This window comes from Monodon monoceros, unplaced genomic scaffold (assembly GCF_005190385.1).
Source record: "Monodon monoceros isolate NGI ecotype Baffin Bay Population unplaced genomic scaffold, NGI_Narwhal_1 Super_Scaffold_3, whole genome shotgun sequence".
NCBI classification, from domain to species: Eukaryota; Metazoa; Chordata; class Mammalia; order Artiodactyla; family Monodontidae; genus Monodon; species Monodon monoceros.
The window spans coordinates 50,771,247-50,782,969 of record NW_021703780.1 but is presented as its reverse complement, the minus strand read 5'-3'; the positions used below and the strand labels follow the sequence as shown (position 1 = coordinate 50,782,969).

The 11,723-nt window shown below is 47.4% G+C and overlaps 1 protein-coding gene across 4 annotated transcripts in view; it reads left to right on the top strand.

Annotated features, from left to right (window-relative positions):
• The first annotated feature begins 1,689 nt into the window (after nucleotides 1–1,689).
• The window catches only part of OSBPL10 (oxysterol binding protein like 10), a 286,331-nt gene continuing 276,297 nt past the window's right edge, over nucleotides 1,690–11,723 (top strand). For 2 of the 4 annotated variants that reach the window (XM_029242396.1, XM_029242397.1), the window contains exons 1-2: nucleotides 1,690–1,765; nucleotides 3,412–3,619. In XM_029242396.1, the coding sequence (XP_029098229.1) occupies nucleotides 3,492–3,619 (128 nt within the window). In that variant the 5' untranslated portion in view covers nucleotides 1,690–1,765; nucleotides 3,412–3,491. Of the gene's footprint in view, nucleotides 1,766–3,411; nucleotides 3,620–4,400; nucleotides 4,435–4,922; nucleotides 5,608–11,723 lie in introns of those variants that run through there. The other 2 variants (XM_029242398.1, XM_029242395.1) reach the window with 2 other exon arrangements.

Below are 11,723 nucleotides of genomic sequence, written 5' to 3'. Positions count from 1 at the left end.
TGTGGCACGCGGGCTCAGTAGTTGTGGCTCGCGGGCTCTAGAGTGCAGGCTCAGTAGTTATGGCGCACGGGCTTAGTTGCTCCACGGCATGTGGGATCTTCCCGGACCAGGGCTTGAACCCGTGTCCCCTGCATTGGCAGGAGGATTCTTAACCACTACGCCACCAGGGAAGCCCTAAAATAAATTTCTATTTCTCCTTGTAGAACAAGAATAAAATTTTTTACATCTTGCCCTATTTTGCTGAACATTTCTTTGATTCAGTTTTTCTCCACCTGTAAAATAGGAACAGGAACAGTACACAGCTCATGTGGTTGTTGTAAAGATTAAACGAGTTACTATGTATAAAACACTTGGCACAGTGCCTGGCACATAGTAAGTGCTCAATAAATATTAGCTATGATTGTTATTATTTGGGATGGAGAACACATTAGATCAGTTGTTTCTAACACAAATGTGACCAAGTTGAAACAGAGGGTGATCTGCTTGTGACAAACTTCTCTCCACTTGTGGCTTCATGTATGGCATCTGGCCAACCATGTCAGTGACTAATTACTTTTTCTAAAATTTATTTTGGGACTTCCCTGATGGCGCAGTGGTTAAGAATCTGCGTGCCAATGCAGGGGACGGGTGTTCGAGCCCTGGTCTGGGAAGATCCCAGATGCCGCAGAGCAATTAAGCCCGTGCACCACAACTACTGAGCCTGTGCTCTCGAGCCCGCGAGCCACAACTACTGAGCCTGCGTGCCACAACTACTGAAGCCCACGTGCCTAGAGCCTGTGCTCTGCAACAAGGGAAGCCACTGCAATGAGAAGCCTGCACGCCGCAACTAGAGAAAGCCTGCGCGCAGCAAAGACCCAATGCAGCCAAAAATGTAAATAAATAAATAAAAATAAATAAAATGCTGTGAATTCAGAACACAAAGATAAAAAAATTTATTTTATTGAAGTATAGTTGATTTACAATGTTGTGTTAATTTCTAGTACTATTTACTCTTGCTGGTCCATGAACATCCTCTTAAGACTTTATGTGCCATTGACAAGAATGACAGTCCCAGCTAGAAGAGGGGGTTCCGGAAACAGTTACTGGAAACTCCAGACCAGTTCTCTGGGTCCATGTGGAGAAACTGTGGTAGTCAGCTCCCTACTCGGGGTGACTGTTTCTCCCCATTATTTGAAGAGGTGTGGTGTGTTTGTCCTTTTGTTCCAATTATGTATGGTTTCCACTCAGAAAGTCTTCACATGGTCCAAGATGGCTGTTAGATTTTCAGTCATTCTACTTACACTTGTATTTTTCTTAATGATTTATGCAATCTGGGTGAGTTAAGGAAATAAGTCCTTGTTTTGGGCATGTATGTTTTGCAGATATTTTTGCCAATTTATTATGTCTTTTGTTCTCAAATTGTTTTTCCAACATGAAGAGAATTCTGCAGATATCTTTTCTTCACTTGCTATTCTACAGTGGGTCAAGGAAAGCTTTCTAGAAAAAGTGACTTTAAATTTAAAACTCCAGTGATCCAGCAATCCCACTCCTGGGCATATTTCTGAAGAAAACTCTAATTCGAAAAGATACATGCACCCCAATGTTCACAGCAGCACTCTTTACAATAGCCAAGACATGGAAGCAACCTAAATGTCCATTAACAGATGAATGGATGAAGAAGATGTGGTACAGATATACCATGGAATATTACTCAGCCATAAAAAGAATGAAATAATGCCATTTGCAGCAACATTGATGGACCTAGAGATTATTATTACTAAGTGAGGTAAGTCAGACAGAGAAAGACAAACATCATATGATATCACTTATATGTGGAATCTAAAATATGATACAAATGAACCTATTTATGAAACAGAAACAGACTCACAGACATAAAAAACTTATGGCTACCAAAGGGGAAAGGGGGTGGGGGAGGGATAAATTAGGAGTTTGGGATTAGCAGATACAAACTACTATATATAAAATAGGTAAATAACAAGGTCTTATTGTATAGCACAGGGAACTATATTCAATATCCTGTAATAAACCAGGAAAAGAATAAGAAAAAGTATATATATATATTATATATATATATAAAACTGAATCACTTTGCTGTACACCTGAAACTAACACAACATTGTAAATTGACTATACTTCAATTAAAAAAACAAACAACAACAACAAAAAACCCAATTCCATGGGTGAGAAGCACAAGCCTGGTGAAGAGGCGGGGAAGAGTGGGGACACGTGTGCTCCTCTCTCTGTCATGGTCTTGCCTCTTCTTGCAGCACATCTGCTCCATGCACCTCTTGCTACTGACTTACCTCTTTGGCCATTTCTGATCCCACACAGCTGGCTTGCTCTCACTCCACCCTGGCTTCTATGGTCCGAATATTTGTCAACCACAGTTTCTGAGAAACTCCCTCAATCATGTTCTACATAAGTGTATTTGACATAAATTACTACCATGACTGGGATGCAGGAAAATTAGAGTTATATCTCATTTGTTTTTTTTTGTGACTTGATCAAATTACTCACTTTCCCTATAAAATTCCTACACTGTCTGCAAGAGTAATTAAAGCATTATATGAAGTAATACAAGGCCACAATGCATCGGAAAAAAATTTTTTCTTCTTCTTTTTGGCAGAGGGTTTTGAATCCTTTATCAATATCCACCCAATTCGTATGTTGAAATCCTAATGCCTAACGTGATGGTATCAGGAGGTGGGGCCTTTGAGAGGTGCTTAGTTCATGAGGGTGGGGTTCGTGCTCTTATAAAAGAGACCCCACAGAGCTCCCAAGACCCTTCTGCCACATGAGGACACAGTGAGAAGTCTGAGGCTTGGAAGAGGGTTCTCACCAGAACCTGAACATGCCGGCACCATGATCTTGGACTTCCAGCCTCCAGATTTGTGAGAGAGAAATTTTTGTTGCTTACAGGCTCCCAGTCTGTGGTATTTTGTTACAGCAGGCTGAACAGACTAGGACTCTGACCTTGACTAGTCCTTTCAGTGTAGCCCCTCCCCCCTTCAACTAGACTATCTCAAGGCTCTCAATTTTTTAGTCCAAGGTGAGAATTTCCTGGGCTTGCTCATCCAGTCACAGGTGGGCTGGGTAGGTGGTAGAGGTTCGATAATATGAAATAAGATGATGGCACCTCCCCACTTTTAGCCGGAGCTGCAGGTGGCATGCCCCCACGAGGGGTGCTGTGTGGGCATATAATGACTGACGGTTATTGTTCAGTATGTGCCCACCTCCCAGTCCTCGTGCCAATGAAGGGCTTCAAGATCACTCACACACTGACCAGCTGGCTCAAGGAAAGTTATGCTGTGGGACAAAATGGTTCCTAAAATCTCAGCGGCAAAGATTTTGTGCATGTGGCATGGCCAAGGCTAACTGGCTTCAGCTCTGTCACACGTCTTCTCACTCCAGGACCCAAGCTGAAGGACAGCCCTGATCTGAGACATGCTGCTCACCTGGCAGAAGGAAGAGAAAGATGGTGGAACCGTGTGATGAATCTTAGACTTATGTTTGGACATAGCATCTATTATATCTGTTCAGAGTCCACTGGCCAAAAGAATTCCATGGCCGGGCCTGAGGGTCATGTGGAGGGAGAACAGTCCTCCCAGGGGAAGAGGCGGTAAGTATTTTGAACAAATAAACATTCTCACATAGTTCATCCCAGCCAGTAGTATCATCAGTACCATTTTGCAGGTGAGAAAACTAAGGCTAAAAGGTCAAGGTCATAGATTAGAACTCAGCTCCGTCTGGCTTCAAAGTTGGTCTTTTCTACCATGCAGTCTCTTGAGAATTTTTCTCTTTTTACACTGTGTGGGAACTTGGGATTGTAATTTATTCAGGGCACAACCAACTCTCATCAGCTCCAGAAGCTTCTCCATGAAAATTTCTAGAGCTAACCCACCTTTGAAAGCTTCCTGGAAGGACATGGAGCTAGAAAGGAGTCGGGCTGGGGGAACTGTCCCCATGAAAGACGACTCTATTTCATTTAGTAATTTTTTAACTGTTGAATTATTTATCTGCTTTATGGGTTTGTAGATGGAGATCATCTATCAATATTTGTTTTTGTTTTCTTGTGTGTGTGTTGGGGAGAGTGTGAGATCCTCAAAGCTATTTTCCAGGTAATTTTGGAAACTTCCAGATTGCATTGGATATTTATATGCACAAAAATGATGAATGCAGTGGAGAAAGTGTAACCCATCTACTTCTGGGGAAGAGCAAAAACAACTTTAGATTTAGAAACCCAGCTGCAGCTCCGTGTACCTTGGGGCGGGTGGTGGTGGTGGTGGTGGTGGAGGTGGGGGGGAGCAGAAGTTACAGCCAATAGAATACTTCGCTCTGTTTGTAAGTATCTGTGATTTCTCCTGCCTTAAGTGCAGTTTTACCCATTTCGGAGCCTCTGGTTCCCAGGTGCTTCGTGCTGTCTGATAACACCAGGTAGGGTTGGATTTGCCAGGTTTACGTGTGTCCATCAGGGTGGGGATTAGGGTGAAGGCAGTGCGGCGCCTAGGACGCTCAATTTAAGGAGGCACTCGCAGGAACCCGAGTTCTCTTGCCTCCGGTCCCGGCCCTGGTGTCCACTGTGCCGTAACTCCGCTGGCTGAAAATGCCCCGGGAACGCTCTCTGCCCTCCCCTCCCAGACGCACAGGAGAGCCCGGAGAACCTCCCTGCCCTGTTTCTTGGCTCGGCCAGTGAAGTCTATGTCCAGGTGACCGGGTACGTGTGTCCGGGCCAGGATCAGTGCGGAAGACGGAGAAGAGTGTGCGCGTGAGCCGGCGTTAGGCCGGGCGGGTCCATATCCGGGTGGACCCGGTGGGTGGGACCGCCCCTCCCTCCAGGTCCCGAGGTGGGTGGGGGTTGGGGAGTGACGCGCGGAGATTCCCTTTCGCACCTTCCCATCCGAGAGGGGGCGGCAGGGTGTGGATTCCGGGCGTGCCCACCCTGCGCATTGGCGCTGGGAGCGCCCCGAGCCCTGGGCCTGAGCGGCCGCGGGGACTGGAAAGCAAAGGAGGAGGAACCGGAGGAGGGCTTGCCGAACCGGCCACCCGCTCCGAACTTGCCGGGGAAACTAGTGCGGAGGGAGGGGCCGGGGCCCGGGCCGCGGCCGGAGGAGGGGCGGCCGCAGCTGCATCCAGCCCCGTTGGCTTCCTTCCCAGCTCTTCTTTGCCTCCTCCTCCTCTTCCTCCTGTATGAGTCAGGCATTTCCTGGGGATTTGGAGCAGCCACGCGCGGCCCGGGTGCCCGGAGCTGTAGCCGCCGCCGCGCCAGGAGCTCCAGCGCCGGGGTCGCCACCGCTGCGGGCACCCGCGTCCCAGGCGCGCGCGAACCATGGAGAGGGCGGCCCAGGGCGCAGACGGCGGCGGGGGCAGCAACAGCAGCAGCCGCAGCAGCAGCCGCGCCACCTCGGCGGGCTCCTCGCCCTCCTGCTCCCTAGCGGGCCGGGGGGTCTCCGGTCGGTCGGCGGCCGCCGGGCTGGGCGGCGGGGGCAGCCGCAGTAGCCCGGGCTCGGTGGCCGCTAGCCCGTGCGGGGGAAGCGGCCCGCGGAGGGAGCCGGCGCTCGAGGGCGTGCTCAGCAAATACACCAACCTCCTCCAGGGCTGGCAGAACAGGTAACGCGCCGGCCGCCCGCCCCTCCCTGCGCGCCGCTTGTTGTGAGTGTGAGTGTGTGCGCGCGCGATCGGGCCGCCGGCGAGCCGGGGCCGCCTCGGCACCCGGGCCCTTCCCAGGTCCCCGCTCCCCTCAGCGCGCCGCCACCCCACCCCGGGACCGCATCGCAGTGGCGGGGAGGGAGGGAGAGCCCTGGCTCCTGCTGGGACTGGAGCGGCGGGCGGGCGAGCGCGCTGGTCCCCGGGCCCTGACTGCTAGCGGTTTCCCGTACTCCTGGAGAATGGCTGAGGACGGGAGGCAGAGGGGGCGTGCTTGACGCCTGGATGAAAGAGCTATTACATCTGATCCCATCACAGCAATTCTCCCCATATCATAGTTCATTTAAAACTTTGTCGTTTAAAGACATCACCACCACCAGAAACCAGCCATTTATCCTCGGCGGCTTCCGGCGCGCATGCTAGCCCCCTGCCCAGTTGGTGGCCGGGAACCTCCAATCTCTGCGACGGAAGTTTAGGGTTTTTTTGTTTTTTGTTTTCCTTTGACACTCTCTCCCCTTTCGAAATGGCAGGTCGCTATTTAAATTATTATTATTATTTTCCCCCTTTAGGTGTTTTTTGAAGTTCCCTGCTCACTCTACCCTCACAGTTGGGAAGCCTAGTTATGGACACGTGGAAGGATGGGTGTCAAGGGAAGGGGTCGCGGTGCTGTGTGGACTGAGTAGTGAGAATAGTGAGGAACACTTGAAAGGAGCAGATGGGGTACTGCAGCTGACATTTTTAAACTTTGTTTTTCAAAAGCAAGTCAAAGGAGAATACATATCCATGCAAGGAGAATGGGGCTTTTTGGAGAGGTTGTTGATGAGATCTTGTGTCTGGTCCTTAATAGCCCTTGGATGTTAGGACTTGGGGTTCTTAAGGATGCTTGTGAGCGTTGAATCACACCCTGGGAACTCTTGCTTCTCTCTGCTGGTTAGTAGAGTACTTGGTCCTCTCTCCCTTTGTAAGTTTCAGATTGTTTACGGCTGAAACAGCAGGCAGTTATTTACATGAAACACAACTAAGAGGAAGGTGGAAGGTTCCATCCTACCTATGGAACCTGAGTTGATATTATAGACAAAGAACTTTCACGGGGGTTTCCTTGGAGATCTGCTACTGTGTTAGTGGAAGTTGCACCTTAACTTTTGAATCCTTTTATTTCTTAAAATAGCCCCAGTGTCTGCTCTTGGCTCTCCCTTTTCCCCTTCAGTTCTTGGAGAGCTGAAAGGATGGGTCGAGTGCCGAGAGGAGACAGATGAGAGGGCTGAATCTGATTTCAGTTCCTGGTAATTGCGTTGTTAATGGCACCTCACTATGCCTTGCTGGTGATAGCATTTGGTTTGTGTGTTGGACAGTCACCTTTAATGCTTTTTTTCCCAAGTAGCTTATGAGGCCAACAGAGCTTCTACCCTGGATTACTGTTATTTCACTTGGGGATGGCATTTTACCTGCAATGTATATTAAAGGATTTGTTCTTTGGAGTGGATTTAGGGGGAATTGGAGTAACTCATGCTTTTGTGTATCTAAATCTACTGGAGTATTTAGGTTGAAGGCCAGATTGAGAAGAGGCAAAATTTGTAATAATGATTATAATAATAATAACAACAACAACAACACGTACTTGATTGCAGGCTACACAGGTGAAATGTACTGTGTGTGCTGCTGAGGTCTCATCTTTATTGAGTTTGTTTACTGTGGTTTATAGCTGCCTGCCAATGTTTGTTCTCATCATAGTAGATGCACCGGTTTTGAAGTCTACCACTGACTCCAAAAGCATTGTCTCTTTCTAATGGTTAATGTCTCAGTGTCAGGTTTTGTTTCCCACATCTGTGGCCAAGGGTCCATTTAGTGATCCGGAGAAAATCTGTGATGGCTGTGACTGCATACTTTCTTCTCAAGGGGTCTTATAAAGGAAGATCTGGATCAGTGAAAAGGAAGAGGGAGGAGGACAAAGACAGAAACTTTGAGAATATATTCGTTTGTCCATTTAATTATTCAGAGGCACCATTCCAGCCACTCTGGAGCTACTCCAGTGTTTAAAACACATGGGCATCTTCTCATCAAGTAGTGGAGGGGTCGCAGGATTCAGAAATGGAAGGAGCCCACCCTTCCCCAGTCCAGGGAATTGCCTTGGTGCAAGTAGGTGGGCTGGGTCAAGCTCCGTGCATTTGGGGGCCTCATGGTGTGTTCCTTTGCAGTTCTTTTCAAATTGCCTGCAGTTAATGAGAAATCTCCAGCCTCGAAGTCCTTGGTGAGTGTTCCTAGGCTGCCACGCTGTTGATAACATCCTCCACCGGCTCCTAGGGATTCACACCAGTCACCCCCTAGTCACCACTTTACTCTGGTGTCTGCTTGCATGTCCTCAAGTTGCTGTAAAGCTTATATTTTACCATTCAGTGTCATATTCTGCCTTATTTGTAGCACTCTCATTTTCATCCCCATGCCCTGAGGAAGGTGGTGTGGCCAGAACACAAAATAAATGACATAAACAGAGGTGACAGGAAGGAAAACTACACAGGTGGGACACGCCCAGGAGAGCATGTCCAGGACACTTGGCTCTCTCATTGGCTGAGAAAGTGTGAATTAATCAGAGCCGGGGCAAGTGGGGAGGGGAGGGGAGGGAATATCCATTAAGGAGTTTCTATAATCCATTATTATAGTTTTTTTTTTTTTTTTTTTTTTTTGCGGTACGTGGGCCTCTCACTGTTGTGGCCTCTCCCGTTGCGGAGCACAGGCTCCGGACGCGGAAGCTCAGCGGCCATGGCTTACGGGCGCAGCCGCTCCGCGGTGTGTGGGATCTTTGCGGACCGGGGCACGAACCCGTGTCCCCTGCATCGGCAGGCAGACTCTCAACCACTGCGCCGCCAGGGAAGCCCTATTATAGTTCTTTAAAGAAAATATTTCAGACGTTACAGCATGGTAGAGATTTGTAAGATGGCATTAAAGAGTAAATGCCTCTAAACAAATGAATACAATTTCAGAAAGAGGTAGGTGTGGTCCAGTGGTTAGGACTCTGTGATTCCACTGCGGGGGGCCTGAGTTCAATCCCAGTTTGGGGAACTAGAATCCCACAAGCTGCACGGCCAAAAAAAAAAAATGGAACCAGCTTCTAATTCTTTTTCAGGTGATTGTTGGGGTTGTGAGAACTCAGTAAAACACTGAAAAGCAAATCTTGAATAGGATAAGGAAGATGAGTGTTGGCAAAAGAAAACCTCAGGCCACCAATGGACATTTATTTGGAAAGTTAGAGCAGTGTCCTGACATCAGCATTTAGCACACCGGTTACCTTGGGCCAGTTCCCTAATTGCCCTGGGCTTTCGTTTTCTCATCTGTTAAATGTCGAAGGTGGTGTTACCCCTATGCTTCTCATTAGTTCAGTGTGGGGATTAAATGAAGACACCGGTGTATAAGGGGCTGAGAATAGTTCAGGATCCTGAGAAGTGGGAGCTATTATTAGATCTTCAATTTGCCCCATGGTAAATGGACCCTTTCTGGTCCATAAAACTCTTGGTCTGTTTTTTGAATGCTGGAATGACTCTGGGACTCCATTAACGTAATTATCCTAGAGTTCTTTGAGAGGAGAGAGATCATTTAAAACTTGGAACTAGACATTTACATCTCTGTGGGAAGTGACTTACTCCCTCTTCCAGCCTCTAATCCCCATCTCCCTTCCTTGCTTTTCCTCCTAAACACTTAACCGCTAGCTGACATGCTCCGTATTTACTCTTTTGTCTTTCTGCACTAGGTGTTAGCTCCCTGAGGACAGAGAATAATTTCGCCTGTCTTGTTCACTGCTGTATTGCCAGTGCCTAGAACAGCGTGTGGCATATAATAAAGGTTCAGCAAGTATTATTGAATGAGTAAGCAAAGGAATGCATGACAGAGAAGAAATCAAACCAGGACTTAGTTCTGTTTTGGCCAGTGTTTGCTACTGTTATAATTCTTAGTTCTCTACCTGCTCATAGCCTTGTCCTTGAGTTAGTATGTTTATCATTTGCCCTGCTGTCTGCAACCATCAGTCTTTGTCTTCTGGGTCAGCAGACATGCCCACCCTGACTTCAGACCTACCACAACCCACCCAGGGTAGACCTTTAGGGACTAGATTTCCAGGACTTGCTTTTGTCTTGATCTGCGTTAACGTACTTTGAGAAGGTAGTGTTTAGCCTCCAGCCGTGATTTCCCAGGATTTTGGGGCCACCTGGCCCATTTAGCCAAGCCAGTAGGGGCATATATTAACTTTAAAAATCATACTGCATTAAAATGAATGGTTTTTGAGTATTCCGGTAGTTTTAGAGGTAATTGGTGGTGCTACTAGGGATGAAAATCACTGCTCTGGTTTAACGTTCTTGCCTCTGTGTACTTTGGAAGGTTTTGCACATCTTGCTGTCCGGGTTGTCAGATTGTTCTGAGGCTGCACTCAAATAGTTTAGGGACACTAGATCGTTTCATTGACAATAATAATAAAGGGGCGGTTGCTTAGGTTACAAAACTGCATATTACATATAATATATGTAATATGCACAATATATGTAATACATTATATATGTTATAACCTGCTGCACTCCCTGCAGGATCCTCTCTTCCCCACCTTTTAATTATTTTATTATTATTATTTTAAATTTATTTATCTATTTGGTTGCACCAGGTCTTAGTTGTGGCAGGTGGGCTCCTTAGTTGTGGCAGGCAGGCTCCTTAGTTGTGGCAGGCGGGCTCCTTGGTTGTGGCAGGCTGGCTCCTTAGTTGTGGCAGGCGGGCTCCTTAGTTGTGGCAGGCAGGCTCCTTAGTTGCAGCACATGGGCTCCTTGGTTGTGGCATGAAAACTCTTAGTTGCGGCATGCATTTGGGATCTAGTTCCCTGACCAGGGATCGAACCTGGGCCCCCTGCATTGGGAGCACGGAGTCTTAACCACAGCACCACCAGGGAAGTCCCCTCCCCACCTTTTATTTCTGTTTTAAAAAATTTATTTATTTATTTGTTTTTTAATTTCTGGTTGTGTTGGGTCTTCCTTGCTGCGTGCAGGCTTTCTCTAGTTGTGGTGAGTGGGGGCTACTCTTTGTTGCGGTGCTCAGGCTTCTCATTGTCATGGCTTCTCTTGCTGCAGAGCGCAGGCTCTAGGCATGCCGGCTTCAGTAGTTGTGGCACATGGGCTCAGCAGTTGTGCGGTCTCTAGAGCGTAGGCTCAGTAGTTGTGGTGCATGGGCTTAGTTGCCCCGCGGCATGTGGGATCTTCCCGGGCCAGGGCTCAAACCCGTATCCCTTGCATTGGCAGGCAGATTCTTAACCACTGCGCCACCAGGGGAGCTCTCCCCTGCTTTTAAAACATACATGTATTTGAGGAGATTTACACCAAATGGTTACCACAGTTTTCCTTGGTTGGTGGGATTGTGGGTGATTTTTATTTTCTTCTCTTCTCTATTTTCCATTATTTTTCCCCCCTAAGGTGAACTTGCATCCATTTTGAGGTTCGAAAACGTTATAGAGAAAAAGGAAAGCTGCCCACACCTTTTCACATAATCTCTGAATAAATGAGTTTTTGAGGGTAAATTTGAAGTCTAACATACATTCAGAAAAGTACACAACTCATAAGCGTACATAATTCAATGACTTTTCGTACACAGAGCACACCCAGATCAAGAAAGAGCAGCCCCCAACCCCATCCCTTGCAGTCATCCCCTCAACCCCCCCGGAGGGCTCCACTATTCTGTTTTCTAGTACCGTAGATTAGTTAGGCCTTTTTTTGAATTTCATATCATACAGGATGTGATCTTCTGTATCTGGCTTCTTTCTCTTAACATTATGTTTGAGAGCCCCATCCATGTTGTGGTCTGTTTATTTCCACTACTGTTTGGTGTTCCATTGTGTGAATATACTAAATATGTTTATATCTATTGCAGATGCAGATAGACATTTGAGTTCTTCCCAGTTTTCGGCCCATACGAATAGTTTTGGGAAATAATATGTATGCCTTTCTGTGGGTGGATACCTAGGAGTGGAGATATTGCAAATGTCCCCCTTATGAGATATTGCCAGAGAGTTTTGCAGAGTGGTTGTGTCTGTTAATACTCCACCAGAAATGTGTGAG